The 24,269-nt window shown below is 40.8% G+C and overlaps 1 protein-coding gene and 1 long non-coding RNA gene across 8 annotated transcripts in view; one reads left to right on the top strand and one right to left on the bottom strand.

Annotated features, from left to right (window-relative positions):
• The window catches only part of LOC140469439 (ras-specific guanine nucleotide-releasing factor RalGPS1-like), a 956,086-nt gene that overhangs the window by 215,450 nt on the left and 716,367 nt on the right, over positions 1-24,269 (bottom strand). For all 6 annotated transcript variants that reach the window (XM_072565956.1, XM_072565961.1, XM_072565957.1 and 3 more), the window contains one exon: positions 1,486-1,612. In XM_072565956.1, the coding sequence (XP_072422057.1) occupies positions 1,486-1,612 (127 nt within the window). The remainder of the gene's footprint in view (positions 1-1,485; positions 1,613-24,269) is intronic.
• Positions 14,913-20,153, top strand: LOC140469442 (uncharacterized). Of its 2 annotated transcripts, none has more exons than XR_011956111.1 (3): positions 14,913-15,035; positions 15,900-15,961; positions 19,245-20,153. It is a non-coding gene; the product is annotated as an uncharacterized lncRNA (long non-coding RNA). The 2 variants fall into 2 exon arrangements; XR_011956110.1 differs by having other exon boundaries at positions 14,913-15,039.

Genomic DNA, 24,269 nt, shown 5'->3' with positions numbered 1-24,269 from the left:
AGAACAAGGGGTGCTGGAGATACATCAAGAGTTATATTTCTGAAAATCCATGCTTAATTACCGTCAATATTTGACAATGCATCACTGAACAACACTGGAAATAGCCAGGGTGCCAGTGACCTACATTAGTTGATGATTTAATGCAACATTCAGGAGGACTGATCTTCGGAGAAATCTTACAGCATAGGAGGCCATTTGGCCCATTTTGAAACTACTAAATCATAAGTGCATTGACCAGCCAATTACAAATACCCACCATTCTCCAGCCGTAACATTTGATATTAAAGCTAGTGCAAGTCAGATACAACAGCCATTTTAAAATGAATATTTGCAAAGCAACAATGACCGAAAACAAACAATAGCAAAACTATTCAAAACAAGCTTTCCAAACTAAAAACCCACAAGTATGTGCCATTTTTTTTTGTGCCTGCCATTGTATTACAATTTGACCGCTGTTATATGACGTCAGAAATGAACAAAGTGTGTCTAATTGAACACTTTGGCAGAGAAGTGAGCGATGGGGATCAGTAGAGCAGTGGGTTATTTTTTCTGAAGTTGGAGATGGTACAATCTGTTATTGAGCTGCAGGGCGGCAACAAATAAACAGCTGAAATAGGAGTGACCCGGAGTCAGGGAGGGCGTTCCATCATTCATTATCTCACAGCTGAGCTTTGACATTAACCCCACTTTTCTGTGAAGTCTTCCTGTCCCTCAATTCCCTTACCGCCAAACATCTATTCATTTCCGTCTTGAATCTATCCAATAACAACTAGGCATTCGCAACAGCCTGGGGTTGCAAATTCCAAAGATTCACAAAACCGCTGGTGAGGAAATCTTTCCTAAATCTCAGTCCATATTGGCTGACCCCTCATCCTGGGACTTTGACCCCCTACTTGGAGACTCTGTAACAGGGAGAGAAACAACCCCCTCTGCATCTACCCTGTCAAACCCTCGATAACATTTACAAGTTTCAATGATATCACTTCTCAATCTTCCAAACTCTGGAGAATATAAGCCCGTTCTGCTCAATCTTAATTTGACACAGCAACCATGGAGGCCACATTACAGGCTGTGGTTGCCATAGCAATGCCAACAAGTGCACAAGTAGTAACACTGAGTGATGATTCAGTTTGTCCTCTGATAGAAGAATGTTTCATAGAAGAACCATTTTATAGTATCTGATAACTGCTAACACTGTCTTTTCTGACTTAAAGCAGTGAATTGACCTTTACACTATGTGTTCTGATTCTATAAAATAGGATTGTTCTGCCATGATCTTAACAGTGGACAGAATCTCATCCATGTTTTCCAGATGAATAGATATCCAGGGAAGAGAGATAATCCATTCAAATCTCACAATTTCCTCAGTGTAGAACACACAGCACCAACAAAACATGCCATTGCTGTTCAGGGTGGGACAGGCCATTGGCTGTCCAGTGTGTCATGAGAGAACTCGCTCGAGATCAAAGAGATACTTTCACCCACTTGTTTCCCAGGCTGTGGCTCTTCCTGTGTCTGGGCACCGGGGGAGTGTTCAGGCTGCCCATTACCGAGGCATCAGGACATGTTGGTCTTCGACTGTACCTCACTGAGGCGGAAACCTCAGAGGGACCTGAAAAGCAACGAGAACAATCATTCACAAAAATGTGCAGGAGCGGTGAGACGGATTTTCACACATTCAAACCCAGGCTTTCAAATCAATTTCTGCGTCTCAGAGTTTTAAATGATTGCCAAATAAAGATGCCTTGTACTGACACAGTCTGAAATCACATGACACCAGGTTATAGTCCAACAGGGTTATTTAGAATCACAAGCTTTCAGAGCGCTGCTCCTTCAAAAGGTGATTTTACTAACACAGGAGGCAGTTTTGTCAACAGAAAGCACTGTTCATTATCAGTGACGTAAATGAGAATGCCACAGAAAAATCCTAAAAGACTTTTACCTGAGACAAATACATTACTATGGGGCACACTGCTCACATATACAGATCTAATCCAAGGGCAGCTCCTGCAAATTAAAGAGTTGAGCAAACCTATAAGAGATGTATTTTTAATAATGGATGGGTATGTCACAATGAGGATTAATGGCACCTCCTTACACTTGGAAGATTGTCAGTTACTTTTCCAACAGTTTGCACATATATCTCCATCAAGAGAGAAAAGTCTAGAGTTCAGCGCAATTTGGAATCACAAAGTATTCTCTGGTGAGCGCACATTGTAAACATGAGAATGGCTGGACATCTGCACGATCTGGCATTCACTCAATGTGCAGACATTACCCATTAAGTCAGTACATTGAGAGACAGATGATCATTCATCTGGGAACAGACTACAACCGTGAAGCAGCCTCGTAAAAACAGTTTTATTTGGTCCAGTCATCAGACATAAACAACACAGGCAAAACCGATCTTTATTGGCATCTCTAATTACTCCTGAGGTGGCGGTAATGAACTCTTGTCTTTGTACCAATGTACCTGTTGTGAGGGAGGGACTTCAGGATGTTGCAACAGTGAATGAATGGGTGATCTATTTCCAGTTGAAGATGTGATGTGACTTGGAGTGGACTTGCCGATGAACGTTTCCCCTATGTAAACGGTGATGTGGAGGTGCCAGTGTCGGACTGGGGCGGACTGTCAGAAGTCACATGACACCAGGTTATAGTCTAACAGTCACTTCACCTGATAAAGGAGCAGCACTCTGAAAACTTGTGATTTCAAACAAACTTGTTGGACTAAAACCTGGTGCCGTGTGACTTCTGACGACATATACTATGAGGTAAAAACAATGACTGCAGATGCTGGAAAGCAAATACTGGATTAGTGGTGCTGGAAGAGCACAGCAGTTCAGGCAGCATCCAACGAGCAGCGAAATCGACGTTTCGGGCAAAAGCCCTTCATCAGGAACTGATCTGGTCACACTCATAAGGAGGTCACATTGATGTGTAATACATTCAGAGATTCAAGGACTTATTTCAGTCACTGCTTTGCAACTCATTGACTTATAACTTGGGCAACAAGAAGAGAAATTACCCCTCAGCACGATCCAAACATTGGGAATCCCAGTGTTTATACCGTAGGAAATGGCATCTTCTCAACATACTGCACACTAGTGTTAACCTGGAAATGTGTTTAGTCATCATAAAATATCGAAGCAACTTCAGACATCTGAAGACAATATCCACACACAAGCCGAAAATAACTTTGACAAAACTGTTTTTTGTTTTATGATAAGGGTCATTTCCACAGAGACTGCTGTAATCAAGGGAGGATGAAGATGAATCAGTTCTTGCCTTGATCATGATATTTAAGCCAATATAGACATTTATTTCCTTCCGAAGTCACCATTTTGCTTTCACTATTAAAAAGAGCAGCTTTTCAAAGCAATGCCAAAATCTTCTATTGAAAATGTACGAACTTCATATCAACATTAGTTTTGTAAAACCTTCACGTAGTTTCTCATGGGCTGCTGTAGTTTAATGATATTCCCATTCCCACCCCCACCACTGCACCCCCCCCCCCCCCCCCCCCCCCAACCCCCCAACCCACCCTCATCCCAAACTTGCTTCATGCTAACTGCTTCCATGTGCTTGGCAGAGACTTTAGTCTCTAGTTGAAGAGTGTAATGCTGGAAAAGCACAGCTGGTCAGGCAGCATCCGCGGAGCAGGAGAGTCAGCGTTTCTCCTGCCCCTTGGATGCTGCCTGACCTGCTGTGCTTTTCCAGCATTACACTCTTCAACGCTGATCTCCAGCATCTGCAGTCCTCACTTTCTCCCAGATACCTTTAGGCCGCTTGTGTCTCCTGCAGGTCATTGTCACCGTCTGGTACTTCACCCCAAATGGCTGACGTCTTCTTTCTGTAATCCAGGTGGCCCCTCGTCCTGGTCACTGCTCCTTTACAATCTCCTGTTCAGCTTCGCCTGGGGACTGAAACTGGTATCATTCTACTCAGGTGAAATCTGGTCAGTCACGCAGTTTCCTGGTTCACCTTTGATTTGTGGTTTTTTTCTGATCTGTTCTCTCTAATTCTAATTTTCTTTATATTACTTCATGAGGCAAGGCAAACGTATACAATATTGGATGGAGCTCTCTTTAGATTTACAGCTGTTCCTTTCTGCACGTCAAACCCAGACGCCACTTTAGCAAAGGAGGAATTTAAATATCTATTTAATATAATCAATGTTGAGGACGCACACCAATTGGGGAAGATGGTGTGGGGGTTTTAAGTGGGTTTAATAGGAAGAGCCACTGGGGTTAGCCATTGGGAATGGGGTGCTGTGAATCACAGGTTAACAGTAACCTTAACTTTCATTGTGTGGCAGGAGAGAAGGTAAATCTTCCTTCCTACCCCCAACGGAAGGTCAGGAGGGCTTTACTGAGCTTGAAATCAGAAGCAATCTCTGACAGAAGTAGTCAGAAATAGGCAACTTCTCTCAGTGGCCAGTCCCATTTTTCCTCTACTTATGAAGCCCCCTCACAATACACTATCGATCGATATGCAGGATTTCACATATTCTCAGACAATTAATGGTTTTGATTTCTTTTTGCTTCTAAATAACTTGTTGCCTTGCATCTCTGGTTAGGAATAAAATAGTTAAGGAGTTCATTCCCAGGTAATGGGTGAGTTAAAGCAGGAAAACGTTCCATCATTTTGAAGAAGTGTTTGTTAAGGTCAGGGGACGTCCAGCAGCAGGTGGTGACATTGATGGAGGGCACTAAACAAGGGACTGGAGCAGTTCATTCACACCACCAGCAGGAGGCAGTAACGGTGAGGCTGGGCAGCAGGAGCAGGCGAATGGACTCTTGCTGAAATAAAGCATGTCTTTATAGGGTTGTTAAGAAAGCATGTGGTGTTTTGGCTTTCATTAACAGGGAGATCGAGCTTAAGAGCCGCGAGGTTTTGCTGCAGCTCTATAAGACCCTGGTGGGACCACATTTGGAGTATTGTGTCCAGTTCTGGTTGCCTTATTATAGGAAAGATACGGAGGCTTTGGAGAGGATGCAAAGAAGGATAGCCAGGATGCAGCCTGGAGTGGAGGGCTTGCCTTACGAAGAGAGGCTGACTAAGCTTGGACTTACCTGATCGAGGTGTACAAGGTAATGAGAGGAATAGACAGAGCCATTAGCCAGAGACTTTTCCCCAGGGCAGGATTGACTGCCATGAGAGGTCATAGTTTGAAGATATCAGGAGGAAGGTATAAAGGAGACATCAGAGGTAGGTTCTTTACGCAGAGAGTGGTGAATGCATGGAATGCGTTGCCAGCTGTGGTGGTGGAAGCAGAGTCATTGGGGATATTTAAGCGACTGCTGGACATGCACATGGATAACAGTGAGTTGAGGGGTGTGTAGGTTAGGTTATTTTATTTTAGATTCGGAATAATCCTCAGCACAACATTGTGGGCCGAAGGGCCTGTTTAGTGCTGTACTTTTCCATGTTCTATGTCTTTTCTGGAAGGAGGATTGTTGGGGAGCAGTTAGAGACAGAAATTCCTCAGAGCCCAGAGTCGATCATAGGCTTTGTTCCATGTAGGGACTGCAAATACTTTGTTTATCCTTAATTTCCCTTCCTGTTCATCATGATCTAGGACCAACAGAATGAAGAATCCCTGCTTTATGATCTTTAGGCCTTCGCAGTGTTCAAATCTCACGTTACATCAGCTGAATAAATGATTCATTATTTTATCAAAAAGAGACTAATTAATATCATAGTACGATGTATATCTACTGTGACAGAGCAGCCCATTATAATGCATAGATCTCTGCAAACACACAAATTAAAAACAAGGGTACACCAGTTAGCCCCTCTTGCCTGTCCCACCATTTATTAAGATATTAGTTGATCTGGTTCTTGCCTCAACCCCACTTTCCTCTGATACTTTTTAGTCAAGAAACTGTGTCAAACGGTATCCAGCTCCACCTTAAAAATAGTGAATAGTCCTTTCCCCGCCAATCTCCAGGCAGAGACTTCCAACAAGTCATGGCCTTTGAGGGGAAAATTCCTCTCATCTCTGACTTCAATGGGACAACTTCTTTTTAAATTGAATTCCCTAATTCTCCACTCTCCTACAGCAAGAAGCGGCCTTTCAGCTGCTACTCTATCAAATCCCCTCAATAAGATGAAGGTGTCACAGAACACAGTTTGTCCCACTCTCGTGCCTTTACCCTGTAGCTTTGCAACATCTTTCTCTCCACGTGCTTAGCCTCTTTGAAAGCCACCAATTGTATCCGCTTCCCCGTACACAGTGAGTGCATTCCAGATTTTAACCACAGTGGAATAGGTTCTTTCCAAACAGTCTGTTCAGAGTTGTCATCACCCACCTTTGGAGTAGATGGGACTTGAACCTGGGTCTCCTGGCTTAGAGATAGGACACTGGGAACAAACACCATCAATGATAAAGGGGACAGTTAGGAAACAACTCACTTTATAAGAGAGGTGTGTGTGACTGAAGACTCAAAGGTCTTCACTCTCCTTCATAATGCTGACAGAGATCGGTGCAAACCAGTGTAGTTTGTATTTTCCATACAGAAGGAAAATGTGTAAGATTGGTTATTTCGCTGGATGAGTATCTTTTAAGTCATAAAGTTCGTCCATCAAGACTTGGCCAAACTCAGCAAAGACTATTTGGGTTAGATGCTCACACTACGACCATCAAAATAAAAGTGTTATCAAACCAACAGCATAGAAATAAGCTGTAAAAACAAGACCAGCTCCCATTCTAATAAGTTTTCACTCAGCTGATCATGTTAAAATTGCACTTTTAATCTCACTCGGTACTCAATACTCAGTGAGTGTTGCTCTGATGCCATAACGATTAGTCCAATCAAGAGAAAATTAACAATCCCTTGGCACTAATGAAAGATCTACAGGGAGTCCTGTCATTAAACATCATTGTAAAAACAAACAAATTAACCAACCACTCATTCCATTGCTGTGGAGAGATGATTCAGGTGCTGAATAATTGCTGCATTTGCTAAAGTTTCCTGCCGGCATTTCATTCCAAATGCCGCTCATTGTGTAAAGTGGTTTGAGACATTTCACTGAGCTCTGCTGCTTTACAATGGATCTCACAGATGATGGGAAATGTATGATTTCAGTCCCCTCATATCCGGTCTCTCTTCATTATATTTTGAAAGCTTTCATTCCCATCAAATTACAGGAAACAGTTGAAAGATTACAATCTTTACCTTTTAAAGGAGACAGCCCATTTGAAAGTTAGGGCTTCCAATTAAAGAAAGGAATACACAGCCTTTCCTCCCAGTTCATGTCACTGAGCTGCGGTCGGGAATGCTGCTCGTTTGTATTTCACTACAACAGAATCTTCTCCAGGTGAACAAATTTCAAAGTTGTGACAATTAACCAACAAAGGACTCTCCTGATCCAAACAATGACTGCAGCAATTAAGAATTTAATATGTCACGACTCCACTGTTTCAGCCCAATTTGTAGATTTTGTGTTGATCAACTGCAAATAAACTACGTTATAAATTGAACAGTTATTAATAGACAAAACAAGTTATATAAAGTAACAAAGTACAATGAGAAAATATGTGAAAAAAGTTGACCTGATTTGAATCTGTGCTCGTTACGTATTGTAAAGTCTTGCAGTCCTCACGTCAACTCATCCAAAAATGTGTTTAAATTCTCATTGCAAATGCTGGGCTTTGTAAGATGGTCATGTTTTAAACCGTATTCTTTAATGCTTAATCCTGGATCTGCTCTGAGACCAGTCTATGCGACCTGCTCGCTAGAGAGACAAATTCGTGTTGAAATTTCTCCAAAGTCAGATGCAAGTGTTAACACCTTGGTACCTGGCCTCACTGTTTCCCAAACCAAGGGATTTCAGGAAAGAAGACACACAACAGGCACTGATATTCCAGACTGAAAAGACGCTAGATTAATCACCAAGCAAAGGGACATTGAGGATGTAACACATGTTTGAGGAAACTGAGATTATGCAGAGTTCCAAATCACTACATCAACAGAGGATACTTTACCACTGAAAGTTCATTTAAAAATGCTCAGAATGCTGAGTGAACAGAACCTTATCCAAATTACAGGAAGATTCATCCTGTAAGGGCTAGAGGAACTTGGAACTTTTCAAAAGAAGGCTACATTTCTGCACAAAGTATCAATTTGGTGTGGAGTGTTATTCTCAGTTATGTTGAGAAATCCATTAAAAATACCTTTTCTGCAATGTAGTATATGTTATTCCCACCAACTAATGTTTACTTGGTGTTGATTTCAGGTTGTTTGTTACAGTCAAGTCTTAAAATGGGAAATCTTGTGCAATCTTTTGAGCCAGTCACCGGCTGTTTTTGGAAGCTGTTGCTCTCCACGGGAATTGTAACACTACCTTCAATTCCATGCTCTTTTCCCTTTGCCCTGCAAGGCTTCCTCCTTGTAAGTAGTCTCTTACGAAGGTTGCTATTGAATCTGTTTCTAATACCTTTTCAGGCCATACAATCCAGACCTTAGCAGTTCATTACAGATAAAAGTCTTCCTCTTCATATCTCAGATTCTATGGCTATTTCCCTTTAATCTTTGTCCTGTGCTAACTGACTCCTTGCTCCAATGAATTGGTTCCTCCTTATTTACTCGATCAAAAACTTTTCATGAGTTTGAACGCCTCTATTAAATCTTCCCGTAACCTTCTTTGCTCACAGGTAAACATTCCCAGGTTTTTGTGCAGCCAAAGTCCCTCATCTCTACAATTCTAGTAGATGTGCACACAGTCATTAAAGTCTTGGTATCCTTCCTGAAATGTAGTACAGGTACACAATCATTTATCCAGAATTCCAAAATCCAAAAAGCTCTGAAATCCGAAATTTTTTTCATGGAGTGTGGAGTGCCATTTTGGCATGCGAGCAGGTGACCCAACTCCACACCCACTCGAACCATGTCACTCAGATGTGACATGGCGGCATGTCCCAGCATTGGCAGGTGTCAATGGTGTCTCAGTGCCTGCTTCTGGGAAAAGATTTGCCACCCTGCCAACCCGTAAAAAGGCCCACAAAAGCAAAATTGGCCAAAATGTACTAAAACACCCAGAATGCCTCAGCAAGGGACCAAGCAGGCTGACAAGCAAAACTACACAGTACACACAGACAAGGGAATACACTTTAAGCTCCCATTAACAATGACAGAGCACCACAGCTATCCCGAAGCCCCGAGGGCAGTTTCACAATCCAGCAATACCAAAGCCACACAAAACACTGGTCAGACAGAGAGGCACCAGCAAGAGCATTGCTCCAAGGGCAAGACAATGAAAGCACCTCACCGCTTCAGAGGAGACATTAGCACCTACCTGCGAAGAGGAATGGGAGTTCCGGAGCCATCGATACTGTCAGGATGTTGCTTTGTGTAGAGAATTAGGACATTCCTCTGATAACCATTTTCCAATTAGCATTATTGTAACTCAATTACTCCATTTCCAGATACATTGTATTTTCCCCATTTCTAATTAGCCTTATTGTTCAGCATGATTATAAAAACTGGTCTCGTCCTCAGCTCTGGGAAGAGAAATTCTGACCTACCTGTACAGACGGTCCGTTCTGTGTCAGCCTAGTCTGTTTCTCTTCCAGTGACGTCGCTTGTAATAAACAGCATGTCAATTTCACCTGATCTGGTTTGTGTGGTCAATACTTTATTGGGCAAATTTCTCCGTCACTGCTGTTCGGTAATATTTATTTGATTTCACTGTGAAAAATGTCATTTATTCCGAAGTCCAAAAAAATCAGAATTCTGAAAAACAACTGGCCCCAAGGATTTTGGATAAAGGATGGTGTACCCGTACTCAGACATAGCCACAACACTCTAGCTGAAACCTAATCAGTGTTTTGAACAGGTTTCGTGCAATATCCATGCATCTTTACCCTGTGCCTCTCTCTACAGCGTCACAGATCTCACGTACTTTCCAAAAAAATAAGCTTTCGAACTTTGTCCAGTGTCCTTCAACAATTTCTGCACTAAAACCTCAGGATTTCTCTGTTTTTGTGTCTCCTTTAAATTTGCACCATTTTGTTCATATTGCCTCTCCTTGTATAACCCCCTAATAGACAAGCCTTAGGTGTTGCAGTCTCCATTGCATTAAATGTTAGTGACCTGGGATAAACCACAGTTTGAATTTATGTTCCAACAGTTTGTCTCCCTTGGGCTCCTTTCACAGTTGCTTCAAACTGCCTTACCATTTGTCAATGGACTATTCAGGCAAATCAGTCTCCACAATTTTCCGCAGCTGTCCATCTCCAGTCTGTTCAACATACATTCACAGAGACGTAACTGATATTATACATTTTTCATCCCCACCTCCAGCGTTTTCCTCTTATTAACCCGACTGTGGGCAGAAAGTTTCAATGGGAGTCTGAAGTCCGTCTCACCCATTCCTTTTAAAGTTTTGACCAATCCCAACACCCGTGCTGCATTTCGTATATCTAAAGTATTTTTGGAAATAATTTCCTTGTCTGTTTCTGCTTTCCGCACCCCTACCCCGCTACTTCACACTGTGTATATTTCCAGGATCTCTCACTAACAAAACTGTAACACAGTCAGTGGAGAATGATACAAGGCACTTTGTCAACACTCAGAAAGGTACTTGACATACAATTGATCAATGCAAGAAAAGTTGCACCTTGAATGTCATTAATTGACAATAAAGGACTAATGTGTTCATCAAATGCCATTTAGATCTTCAGGATATCTGAAAACATTTTACAATCAATACAGTACTTTTGAAGTGTTCTCACTGCAACAAATAGCGTATATTTTTTGGGAGGGTGAGGTATCACTGTGTTTCTGGCCCCAGATCATCAAATGGTTTCAGCATTGACAAAGGCCATTCAACCTATCATTCCCATGCTGGTTCTCGGTAAGGGCTACCTTCCAACATCACCCTCCTGCCATCTTCCCTTCTTGTTTTAAAACAAAACTTTTTCGATAATTACCTAATTCTCTCAAAGGTTTTGACTGAATCTGCCTCCTTCTCAGGAAAGGCATTTCAGATTGAAGTAACTACACAGAGGCTGGTACCCGGTCACCAAGTCACCCTGTATTTACACCTGTGCAGTACACTGGCTGTGACCTGCCAGCTCAGAGTCAGTCCCTGAAGTCAGGAGAATCCCCTGTATATAGCTGTCAGCCAGGGCTCCCTGATTGGCCCAGGTCAACAATCCCAATCAGGGAGCTCAGGCAATGAGAGCCAAAGACTGCACAGATCTTCCCCATTCGCTGCATTAAAGGATTTTCTTTCATGTCAATGCCTCTTCTTCTGCCAGTCACCTGAAAGCAGTCCCCTCTGGTTCTTGACTCTTCAACCGATGGGAACAGTGTCTCCCTAGTTACGAGTAGAGTGGTGCTGGAAACGCACAGCAGGCCAGGCAGCATCTGGGGAGCAGGAAAAATGGACTTTGCGGACAAAAGCCCTTCTTCCTGATGAAGGGCTTTTGCCTGAAACGTCGATTTTCCTGCTCCTAAGATGCTGCCTGATCTGCTGTGCTTTTCCAGCACAATTTAATCTTGACTCTGATCTCCAGCATCTTCAGTACTCACATCTCCCTAGTTACTCCATGTAATAGCCTTAAGATTCTGAAATGGCTGTGATTTTAAAGGTAAAGCCAACTATCCAGTGAAAACAGTTTTTTTGCCAATATGGTGTTTAGCATCTTAAATATAAGAGAGTATGTGAGCTGTGAGCAATCTCCGACAGCTTGCATACTCCAATTTAACAAGTTTCTATGTCAAGGCTTACACAATTTGATCTAAGTTAAAGATCACACAACACCAGGTTATAGTCCAACAGATTTAATTGGAAGCACACTAGCTTTCGGAGTGACGCTCCTTCATCGGGTGATAGTGGAGCGTCACTCCAAAAGCTAGTGCTTCCAATTAAACCTGTTGGACTATAACCTGGTGTTGTGTGATTTTTAACTTTGTACACCACAGTCCAACACTGGCATCTCCAAATCATGACAATTTGATCTATACATTCAGTGTTCCGCCACTATTAATATTTAGTGAGCTTTGACTTATGGTTGGAACATATTTCCATTGAACTGGCTTTCCATATAAATTAGCTGCTGCTTGAGAACTGGCATGAATAATCAGTAATCTGTCACTACCTCGCTGAACGGCAGTCAGATTCATTAAAAATTACACTAGTGTTTGAGATTTATGAAAGAAAACATCAATGCTAGTTTCTTGAACCAATCAAAAATGTGACACTTTGCTCTGTGTTAACTTGATCTTTTTTCACTTTGTGGAATCTCGTAGGCCTCAAGGATATAATCCAGTTTGTATTTTAACAGAAGAACACTAAAGATGGAAAATGAGGTAATAACTGTTTAAACCACAGTCAGTGGGTTGTCTTGGCGATAATCACATTTAATCAGATAATTGTTTCGGGGCTTTGAATGAACTGTTTCACAAGACAGGGACTTGAAAGGCCCGTATTTCTGTCATTGTTTGGGAAAATGACACAGATCAGTTCACAGATACCAATGAGAATGACATTCATCACAATAGTATAACAAACTGCTTTAAGTAATATGGACTAAATATATTTTATAAACAAGTTGCATTTCTGTATAGCTTACGCGGAGTGGCTATTAAAACGACACGTCAAAAAGACCCTCTGAAACAATGTACATGTGCATATCAATCTGAAGAAGGGCCACTGAACCCAAAACGTTAACTCTGCTTTCTCTCCACAGATGCTGCCAGACCTGCTGAGTTTCTCCTGCCATTTTTGTAGTTGTTACACATTGTTGATTCTACATTCATGTTGGAAGGTGCGGTGTCATATGCATTATTAAAACATAAGAAGTAGAAATGACGTGTTTGCTGGCTGCAGTTCTTATCATTTTAAATTATGCTATAATTCCTGTCGATGTTATTACTGGACAAGTCAGGCCTCAGGCCAAACTTTAGCTTGATAAATCATACTTTATTTTATTTACTGAGGTAGTCTTTCACTGAAACACAACCACATGGTGTTAGTTTTAACAATAAAACAGAAGTACGTTAAACAGAAGAAGTGAAGACAAAATAGAATAAACCAGGCTATTTATAGAAAAGATCATTTGAAGAAATTTCAAAATGGACAATAAGAACACACTTCCATCTATCCTTCTACCATCACTTCACTGTAATCAAACACCACTCCTTCACTATAATATCTCCAGGTTTAACTTGACGGTTTCTGTCTCGAGAGCTTGGTAGCCTCTTCCTTAATTAGTCACACAACTGAACTTAGCATTTCTCAAATTCAAGTCACCCCTTCAGAATTATAACTAGACACGCCTGGTTTGGAACGTCAAACCAAAACGCTTACATTGAGGGAACCTGTTTTCTAAGAGTTCTAAGCTATCTCATAACTTTAGGAGAAACTGTTTCACACAGTTAACTTTCACCAGGATCTCTGGAAACTGAAAAACAAAAGCTTTCAAGCTATGTTTATCCTGCCAACTAGTGGTCAAAAGGAAGAATACCACCATAAAACTGGAAATGTTTTCAGATGCATTAGAGACAGAGTCATACAGCATGGAAACAGACCCTTCAGTCCAATCCTGTTCCCAAACTAAACTAGTCCCACCTGTTTGCATTTGGCCCATATGCCTCCAAACCTTTCCTATGCGTATACTTATTCAAATGTCTTTTAAACATTGTAACTGTACCTGCAAAGTTGCTCCTTATACCCTTTTTAAAACTTGCTCCTCTCACCTTAAAAGTATGCTCCCTTGTTTTTAACTCCCCTGCCCTGGGGAAAAGATCTTTGCTATTCACCTTATCTGTGCCCCTCATGATTATATAAACTTCTGTAAGGTCATCCCTCCAACCTCCTACACTCCAGTGAACAAAAAAAAGCCCCAACCTATTTTTATAATGCAAACCCTCCATTCACAGCAACATCCTGGTAAATCTTTACTGAACCCTCTCAATTAAATAATATCATTCCTACAGTAGGATGACAGGAACTGCACGGTACTCCAGACGAGGCTTCACCAACGTCCTGTACAACCTCAACATGACGTCCTGACTCCTACACTCAAAGGTCTGAGCCATGAATGCGAGTATGCTAAACACCTTCTTAACCACCCTCTCGGTCTAAAATAGACTCTCCATTCCATAAAATGCTATTTTATGGAAAGTATGAGAGGTGGAGCTCATTGATTAAAAATCTTCCAATGCTTTCATTTATTCTTGAAGAGCACAACTATATGTTGACTCTTCAGAGGTTTTAACAGATGGCTGAACTTCAGCTGCTTTCTCAGTCGCAAATGGTTTCGGTGATGTACATTTGGTTCTGGAGAGTAATAATTTGATATTTTAACAAATGCCTGGGCTTCTGTGGAAGATAATAGTTTTTCCATCATCAACTCAAGTGAATGTTTGTTCATTTTGACAGATTTATAAGTATCGAAAGGAGATAAAGTTTTTTTTTTGCAAAGTGCCTATTTAAGTGATGGCTCATTTTGACAGATGTATGAACTGCTCAATCACTTACAAATGTTTTCATGGTGCTCCTGAGTTCTATTTTTAAAGTGATCTTAGGCCAGTTGGGGGGTGGGGAAGAACCAAGTAGGAAGCGATGGAGGGTGAGGGGATAAATAGATGGTGGGAGGACAAGCAGAGAGGAGGAGGTTGACAGCAAGAGCTTTATACTAATCTGATGAACTAAGGCCACTGTTTCTGGGAATTGAGGTAACCTTATCAAATACCTTCTCGCAGTCTATAGAGACAAGTCTATAGAAGGTGCTATGTTCTTCACGGAGCAGCTTCTTTAACATATAAATCTGATAGATTAGCCAGCTTTTAGCTATCCTTCACAAATCCACATTATCAGTACGTGATCAGCTGACTGAGTCATCCATGTGCTCAGGCCATCTGTCAATGACGATAAATCCCAGTGACATCCAACAGCTAAAGTCAAACTGGCTGCTTGCAATGAACTGGGTTCTCTCTCCTTTCCTTCCTATGTTTTGACATCTTTAATTATCTAAAATTCTAAGGTACAATTTCTGAAACAGCAGCACTTTGTGGGGGACTGTGAGTATGTACCTTAATTTCTTCACTTTATCTTCTAAAATGCTGCATGGAAGTCATCAATTTCTGCACATTGGTTTGTTTATTTCAAGTCATTTTATCCTTGCCATTTCTATTTTACAAAACGAAAGATATTATAAATAAACAAAGTACCTCCCCTTATATTGTTGGGTATTTTGCCTTTTTCAATCATTGCAAGAGCAAGTCTGTCGTTTCTCTATTTCAGAAAGTAGTCTCACATAGTTTAGTCTTTAATAGATCCTTGTTCTTTCTATTGATCTGTTTAGACAAACATTTGTTGTCAAATTTGATGTTTCCTGCAAGTGGTTATCATGTTCCTTTTTTTACATTTCTTATTACTCCTTTGTTTTTTTAAAACTCAGTCTGCAACCTACAATATGATGTTACACCAACTTTCCAACTATTGTCGGCTAGATTTTCTGTATTCCTTTCAAATGTTTTATCACTACTCCAATTACTTTTCTACTTCACGTGAAGAGTCAGTTTTTATTCATAAAATCATGTAATTTCTTTTTGTTTGAAACTCAAGAAGAATTGCGAATCGTTCTTGTCAGGATCGTGTCAAAGATGATGATCCAATCTTATATTTGTCTCACGCCTGTAAACATACAGTTTGCAGTCCGTGGATGCTCTGCTAATTCAGTCTAAACCTCTCTTCTTAACATCTTACTGCAGCCTGCGGCAAATCCTGCAGTGTTTTGGCTGCACTAACTACACTAGGTGGCGTATTTTTCCACTTAGTTACTTTTTATGTCTACAATTTCTACACTAAATTCCTTCACATGTCATTCCTTTCCATATACATTAAAATAACCTGTCTATCTTTTTTGTTCAATGCTTTTGCAGTTGATGACAGCACCTAATATTCCCGAAACAATTACAGAACTTTTCCTAAAGGTCTAATAAAAGTAAGCATGAAATTATAACAATATATAATCTCTATGATTTAACAAAAAAAAATCTAAAAGCTGAAATTTCAATAAAGGCCAATTAGCACAGATTTAAAAAGGAAAGGTCAAGGTTGACTAACCTTATTGAGTTTCTAAGAGGTAGTGGAATGGATATTTACGATATTGTGGGAGAAGTAGGACAAAGTGAGGACTGCAGATGCTGGAGATCAGAGTCAAAAAGTGTGGAGGTGGAAAAGCACAGCAGGTCAGGCAGCATCTGAGGAGCAGGAGAATCGACGTTTCGGGCATAAGCGTTTATGCCCGTAACATCAATTCTCCTACTCCTCAGATGCTGCCTGACCTGCTGTGCTTTATGAGCACCACACTTGGTAGAAGTAGTCTACTTAACATTTCAGAAAAGTTTCACATAATATACTCATGATTCAGATCATGTGCAGTCAGAAACAAGCAGTAGAACAGATAGCAAGCTGATTACAAAACAGAGAGTTGGGTTAACTGGTCATTACTCAGATTGCCAAATGGTGGGAAGCTGTATTCCAAACAGGTCAGTGCTGGCTCCACAATTGTTTATTATTTGTATAAACAATGGTAACTCAGTGATCTTAAATATGGATGACTAATCTGTTGCAGTTCATACAGAGGGGCACTGCGACAAAATTCAGGGAAAAGTCATTCAACTTCCAGAATAGACATACAATTGGGAAATAAACATAATATCTTATTCTTTCATGGGATGAGATCCAGCAGTGACATACCAACCTGCCTTCTTTCCATTGCCTCTGTGTGTCGGACCCCTAATGCTACATCCCATTAATGAATCGCAATTTGCTCCAGCTACGCGCTGGGAAGGCTGAAGCCATCAGCTTTCACCCTCATCGTCAATTTCACCGTCCCCTCCACCCAAATATCTTGGGCTGAACCAGATGCTCCAAACAAGAGCTAGCTTTTGTTGCCCCCCTTGAATTGCAGTTGAACTGAGTGTCTCCTGTGCCATTCCAGCTAAGAGTCAACAACATTACTATGGGTCTGGAGTCACATGTAGGCCAGAACAGGTAAGGATGACAGGTTTCTTTCCCTAAGGCCATACTTATACAACTTTACAAGAATTGTCATAATCACCATTACTGACACTTGGTTTATATTTGCGACTTTCTTAATTGAATTAAATTCTACCAGTTGCGAGGCTAAAATTTGAATTCATGTGCCCTGTACATGTTTCTGAACTTCTGGATTATTATACTACTGTTTTCACCCATTTGGATAAATGTGAAGCAGAATATTTTATTGGAAAGAATGAGGCAGCACATACTCATTGGAGAATAAGCATTTTACACAGATGGAGGTGAGGTACATAAATCACTCAAGATAAAAAGTAGGCTATTCATTTAATAGGAAGTAATAAAGCAATTAGGTTAATTTCTTGAGAAAACAGAATTGAAAAGAATTGAAGATCATTTATGTTCCATTCCATACAACCTTGGTTAGATTAGAGAGTAGTCCTGGTCCCCATATTTGAGATAGTACAAAAAAGATTTAATAGAATGAGACTAGAACTCAGAGGTTGTAACAAGCAGGAAAAATTGAACAGATTGGAAGTGAAAAATTGACACTGAATGTTACCAAAAGCACTGATAGAAGCTCAGCTGAGGAATTACTTTGATATCATATATCAGGAGCATCTGTTTCAGCCCAGGATAGTTGAATGGAGGGGACAGGGAAATTGACAGTGAGGGTGAAAAATAATGGCTTTAGTCTTCCCAGCTGGAGCAAATTGCAATTCATCATTCAGGTGTTGCATTAAGAGTCTGACAACACTGAGGCAATTGAAAGAAGGGATGGAGAAGGCAGGTTGGTATGTCACTGTAGTGTTGAAGCTGAGCCCATTTTGTAGATGATGGGCCAAAGGGCAAAGACTAAATGAGAATTAGGAAGGAGCCAAGAAAAGGGAGACTCAAGATGGATTAGCAGTATGCTTGGACAACAGGATTCCTAAGTCAGAATACCGACATGGGTTCATTTTCGTTGGTATGTGCAAGAGAAAGGAAGGAGGGATCAAATTGTCCTGCACTCTTTGTGAGAAATGTCTGCGTATCTTACAAAGATGACCATTTGGAAACCTTTGCAATAAGTCAAGGAGCTCCAGGATGCCATGGCCTCCCAGAATGCATCACTAGACATAACGACGATTTTGGTGACCCAGATGCAGCATGGTAAGGACAAATTGCACTTTCTTGAAATGGTCTGTGGAATTTGTAATTGAATTTAAATACTTTAGACAGACATTTGAGAGTTTGCATCAACTGTAAAAGGATCAATTGTAATCTTCTTGAATAATAAGAAATACCGGTGACCCTGGAACAGTGCCAACAAGATGGAGATTAAGATGAAAAAGCCATATGGACTATGGGAAGGCAGGCAAATAAAGCTGCTGCTTTAGAGTTTGCAGCAGAGGGGGGAACACAGAAGGCATGTTTACAGGGAGCTAAATGAGTGTATTACTGTTACACACAATAAAAAGTGGAGGACAGGGTTTAAGCAGGGATTATGTATAGAACTATTTTACTGCTCCAGTTTTACCAGAGATTAGACCATTAACAGCAGTTATTAAAGGGATCAGATAAAAGACTCTCTGGGGAATTTGTGCCATCAAGTGAGCTGTGAACTGAGCTAAAGAGGTTGTGTAGCAGTGTGATGGTGATCTTCGGGGATCCCAGATAGAATTTTGATGCTGGAGAACATGACTTGAGAGTTGAAATAATTGAGGAGGAAACGGAGAGATCCTATGTACGAGAAGTGAAGTTAGAGAATTTTGGAACCACCAAAGTGGTGTCACATGTTTATGGGAAGCAATACAGGTGCTCATGGTTAAGTAAGACACCACTGTGTTATATCAACTATTTAAAGTAAAATTTACATTTTTACCTTGAACTATAATTTGCTTGTTAATTCGTGTTTAATTTGCAATGGTCCTTATTCATGTTAAAGTGACAAAAAAATTAAACCCTGTTGCTAATATTTTTATATAGGGGCTGTTCTGTAAAACAGGTCATTTTGGTTTCTGCTTCTCCTACAGAGATCTCCATGAACTAACATTCCCACTTACCTTAGCATTTTCCACAGAAATAGAAATGATCTAAGCACCTGGTTTCTGGATGATCTAGTTTAACTCCACTCTTACCTCTAATACACCCTCCAACTAGCTCAGTGTGTCAAAAGTGTAACCATCACTCTCTCAAAGATGATTAAATAATCAGCAGAAATGTTTTGTTCAATTTCCCAGAGTTCAAAGCATACCAAGAACGAAGTGCAACTTCTTACATTTCAACCAGGAGCCCTTCTTGGAGGCACAGCAACATCAAAGAACATTGCCCTGACCTGAGTCAGCTGTTAGAGGGAGTGTGATGACCGCTCAATAATTGGCTATCTGATCCGAACATGGTCTAGGTCATGTGTTCACTGCCTCACCATGGCGGATGTGAAATTGCCAACCTTTGCAGACCTTGGCATTCTCCACCATTCCTGGATATGTGATTCAGCTGTTCACCGATAACAGATATGGCAACTCCGTGGAACAGAACCACCCCAATCAACAGGTTCCTTCATCACAATTAGAATAAAGTTGTAAGAAGAAAGATTTAATACAAAATATATCTTCTCTCTGAGATTGTAGATTAATTTGCCCAGCTGGTGTGGGTTTCTGCAAATATTTCATTGCCTCGCTAGGTAACATCATCATTGCGTCTTCGATAAGGTTTCAGCGGTCTGTCCCACGTGGTATTTATGTGTCTGTTTTTTTGATACGTCCAGTTCTGCATCTGAGTGGCTTGTACATGGAGTCCAGTTCAACGTGGTTTGTTGATTGAGTTCCGGTTGAAGTGCCAGGCTTTAAGGAATTCTCTTGCTTGTCTTTGTTTTGCCTGTGGTGGAATGGTTATATTGTCCCAGTAGAATTTGTGCTCTTTGTTGTCTGTGTGGGTGGAAAGAAGAGAGTGCTGCTCGTGCCCGTTAGTGACAAGTTAATGTTTGTGCACTTATACGGTCAGTTTTCTTCTTGTTTGCCCTATGTAGTGTTTTTCACTGTCTTTGCAGGGTATCCTGTGGATAACATTCATCCTGTTGGTTGAAGGTGTCAGGACTGATGGACTCATTGCATTCTTTCACTAAGATAAAAAGCTTTACACTTTAACAATCGATTTTGTGATTTTAGGACGTCTACAAGTGTTTCACAGCCAAATTACATTAACTCTAGTCACTGCAATGATGCAGGATATACTCCCACAAACAGTAAAGATACGTTTTATTGAGGTTGGCGGAGGGATAAATATTGGTGAAGGTATCAGGGTGAATTCTCTTGCTCTTCTTCAAAAACAAAGTGCCATGGGATCTCTTATAACCAACTGACCCTCAGCATAATATCTGACTTGAAAGGTGGCACCCCCAACAGTGTAACCTTCCCTCAGTCCTGCATGTCCTACAGGGATTTCTGTGCTAATTGTGAGGACTTTGATTCAGAGATGGAAATTCAGCTGCAGCACACACCATTAACACAGCAACTTTAAGCTGTGCCAAAATCAAGGCATCAGTGACTTTCCTCAAAAGAAATTCACTTTCTAACTGACTTGAAATGAAAGTGACAGAATTGATACTAATAAAGGCAGCTTTCTGGAAAGTCCCCACAGACTGAAGAGGTCGAGCAGCTTAGAAACAAAAGCAGCTTGTTGCAGAGAAGTCCTCTATTTAGCAGAACTGAGATAACATCTGGGGAAAGCTGCAGGCAAAAATAGCTTTGGGTAGCACTCTATCATTTGTTAAGCCTACTGTTCTTTCATTAAGATCATCAGGTAGCCAACTATACTCCCACCACATATGGAAAATCCAATACAACAGATCTGCAGTCGCTAAGTCTACCAAACACTTCCGACAAATTCTGCAATTAATTTGTAATTGTTGGAGTTATTATCCCTCCGCATATTTTTGGTTTCCCTCTAAATTGGACCACACTGCTGCTGTTATTTGCAAAAGCCCACAGCTTACATTATATTTTCCCTCAGAGCACACCTCTTTTTGATACACTTAACGATAACCAGCAATTAAAGAGATACTTTCCAATGGCAAAGCTTTCCACAAAGCCTCTTGACTTCAAGTCCATTGTCTACTTTAAGTTATTTACAAACATATTCATCAACTTGAGTGACACCATTACATATCTGCACACACAATGATTTTACTATTTCCCTGGGACAAATAGCACACAGTAATAGTAAAGCTAAGATCAATATCAAAAGGTACGGTGGTATAAAAGTTGTTGTCCACTGTTTGTGCACAAGGTAAAATATTAAGATGGCTGTTCCAGTAAAACAAGTGAACGATTCTGCATCAGTTTATACAGAGTTTTGGATTAGTCCCATCATAGTTAAACAGTCATGTTAGAAATATAACCAGTCTTACTTTCTCTCACATCCTCACTTCCAATATTCACCATATAAACTTGCTTTCCTCTCTTCCAATGTGACCCCAGTTGATCAACCAGTTGGTCAGTGAGACGTGGATCGTGAGCATTATGCATTTCAATACTATCCCACTGACAAGGAAGGAACTGCCTCACTGATGACAGTCTCACTCATCGTTGAGAAAGATACCCCCTCGTTGATGACGGACCCCTTTACTGAGGACAATGTGATTATTTAAAGTTTGCTTTATGTGACACTGAAACTATTTTAGGAAGAAATAGTTATTTTACAACTGACAGGATGAATCATTAATATATATCTTCCAGATTCTTTTTGTTTGAATGCAAGTCTTAAAAGTTTCTCACAGGACTTCCAACCATGAATAAAATATTAAGAACTAAATTCTTTCATATCACTTTCCTGAGTGTAATCTGTGTTTGCTTCAGTGCATTTTCTGAAATCGGACGTTAAATATTTACAAATGTGCACAGTGCATGAATCCAATTGTCTTCAATTAAATCTTTCATAGTTATTATAGGTGAATAGGTAAAGTGCCCATTGTCCCAGAGGACCACTTTCTTTTAAAGAGACAACTGTTGGCTGTTTATCCCGAGGGGCATCACTCTGCCAGGCAAGGGGAGAAGTTGAGAAGGAAAGTCTCCCTTAGCCAGTGGGGCATGCTGTTAGCATCACTCTGCATGACAAACCAGCCATCCAGCCAACTGAGCTAACTGACTTCTTAAGGTGAACCATAGATAAATTAAACTCAAAAACGTGGCTGTTGCTGTGAAACTGTGAATTGACAACTAAAGAAACATACATCATGCAGATATTAAACAAATATCTGTTTTACCGCTATGATAAATGTAAATGTTTGTGTTACAATTGTTCAGCTCTATTTGAAATGAAACACTGCTACATACCAAAGTTATTGGCAGTCTTTCATAAAGTGCATTTCCCACCGTTTAATAATTAACTGAGAATTTTGTTACTGTTTAGAACAGTTTGTATATAATTTTGGAATGAGGAACAGCTTTTGTATTTCTGTTTACATTTCAGATAAGAAAGACCTTCATTTTATAAAGAACTGGAAATCAGAAGCAAAACCAGAATTCTCTGGTAAAGCTCAGCAGGTCTGGCAGCATCTTTAGAGAGAAAGCAGAGTTAACATTTTGGGTCCAATGACCCTTCCTCGGAACTCTCATCTCAATTCAACCCTCAGACTTTCATTTATACGGCATTTCTCAAAAAGCATTGAGCACCCTAAAGCACTTTTCAGGAAATGAAATGCTTTTGGAATGCAGGCACCGTTGGAATTTAGGAAACACAGCTGTCATTTGATGCTCAGCACGTTGTCACCAACAGCAATACAATCTTGCCCAGATAATCTATTTCCTGTGACTTGGATTGAGGAATAAACTATGTCTAACATCTCTGCAGCTCACCTTTGAAATAGTGCTGCAGGATTTTTTACATTGATCTATGATGGCAGATGATTCTGAGCTCAACATCCTCATGGCTGTATCTCTGATAGCGCAAAACTTCCCTCAGTCCTACACTGGAGCACTGGCCTAGGAAAGAGTGACCAGTTTTGGTCCCCTTACCGAAGGAAATGTATACTGGCAGTGATGGCAGGCCATCGAAGGTTCACTCAGCTGATTCTGGGTACAGAGGGGCTGTGTTATGAGGAGAGATGGAGCAGGTTCAGATTATATTCATTGGAGGTTGGAATGAGAGGAGAATTCATTGAAACAGTCTAATGGAGCTGACAGAGTAGCTGCAGAGAGGTGGAAGCATCTAGGAGCAGAGGGCCTGATCTTAGATTAGAAGCTGCCCACTTCGGAGAGAGATGAGGAGGAATTTCTTTTCTCAGAGGGTAGTGAATCTTTGGAATTCTCTCCAACGGAGGGCTGTAGCAGCTGGGTCATTAAGTATATTCAAGACAGAGATAGATAGATTTTTTTTTTAATCAGTAAGGGAATCAAGGGTAACGGAGCAAAGGCAGGGTAAAGGAGGTGAGGATTATCCAATGATGTCATTGAGTGGCACAGCAAATTGAGGGTTTGATTGATTTGATTCTGCTTCGATAACTTATGGTCTTTGACTTTTGTGCTCAAGTCTGAGAATGGAACTCAAACCAGCAACCTGGGTAAAAAGTCCTTCCAACTGAACCAGAGTTGACACTTGACAATATTTGATTTTTTCTCTTTGTACTTTACTGAAGGGGTCATATGCATGTGGTGATATCCTTCTGTTGAAGGGACAGATGTAACAACAACAAGTTACATAAGATAAAGCCTTTAGTGGAGTAAAATACTTCAAACAAGCATAAACAGCCCAAAGTTGATAATCATCCAAAGGAGAAGTCATTTGGACAAGGTAATTAAAAGCATGCTCAATGAGAGAGAAAAAGAGTGTGAGAGAGAGGGATAGACAGAGTGTGAGTGAGACAGAGAGAGAATGAGAGCAGTGAGCTGAGACACGCTAATTCTTTTTCATATTAGCATACTTTCCCAGTTCACTGAGTTTTATCGCAAAGCTGAGATACAACCTGGGGAGATGGAGAACAAAGCTCTCTTTGCAAAAACACCAGTGACTGCACTTCACAGAACTGTTCATGGTTGTATGGTGCTGTGGGATGTCCTGAGGCACTGTGTCAACACAGGGTTCTTTCTTTCCTCACCTTTCTCCCAAACTCACAGAAGGCTCCTTTCTCCACCAGTATCATGTTCCCACCTCCCACACCAGCCACTCTTGTGGCTTCACTGAATGATGTTGCAATATTAGTCTCTGGTCTGTGTGTGGCTGCACATCCCTGGCCAATTGGATTTCAAACCACAAAGCCATGACTGTAG

The sequence above is a fragment of the Chiloscyllium punctatum genome, chromosome 49 (genome assembly GCF_047496795.1).
Source record: "Chiloscyllium punctatum isolate Juve2018m chromosome 49, sChiPun1.3, whole genome shotgun sequence".
NCBI lineage: Eukaryota > Metazoa > Chordata > Chondrichthyes > Orectolobiformes > Hemiscylliidae > Chiloscyllium > Chiloscyllium punctatum.
Note: the sequence above shows the minus strand (reverse complement) of the source record. Positions and strands in the feature narration are given on the sequence as shown.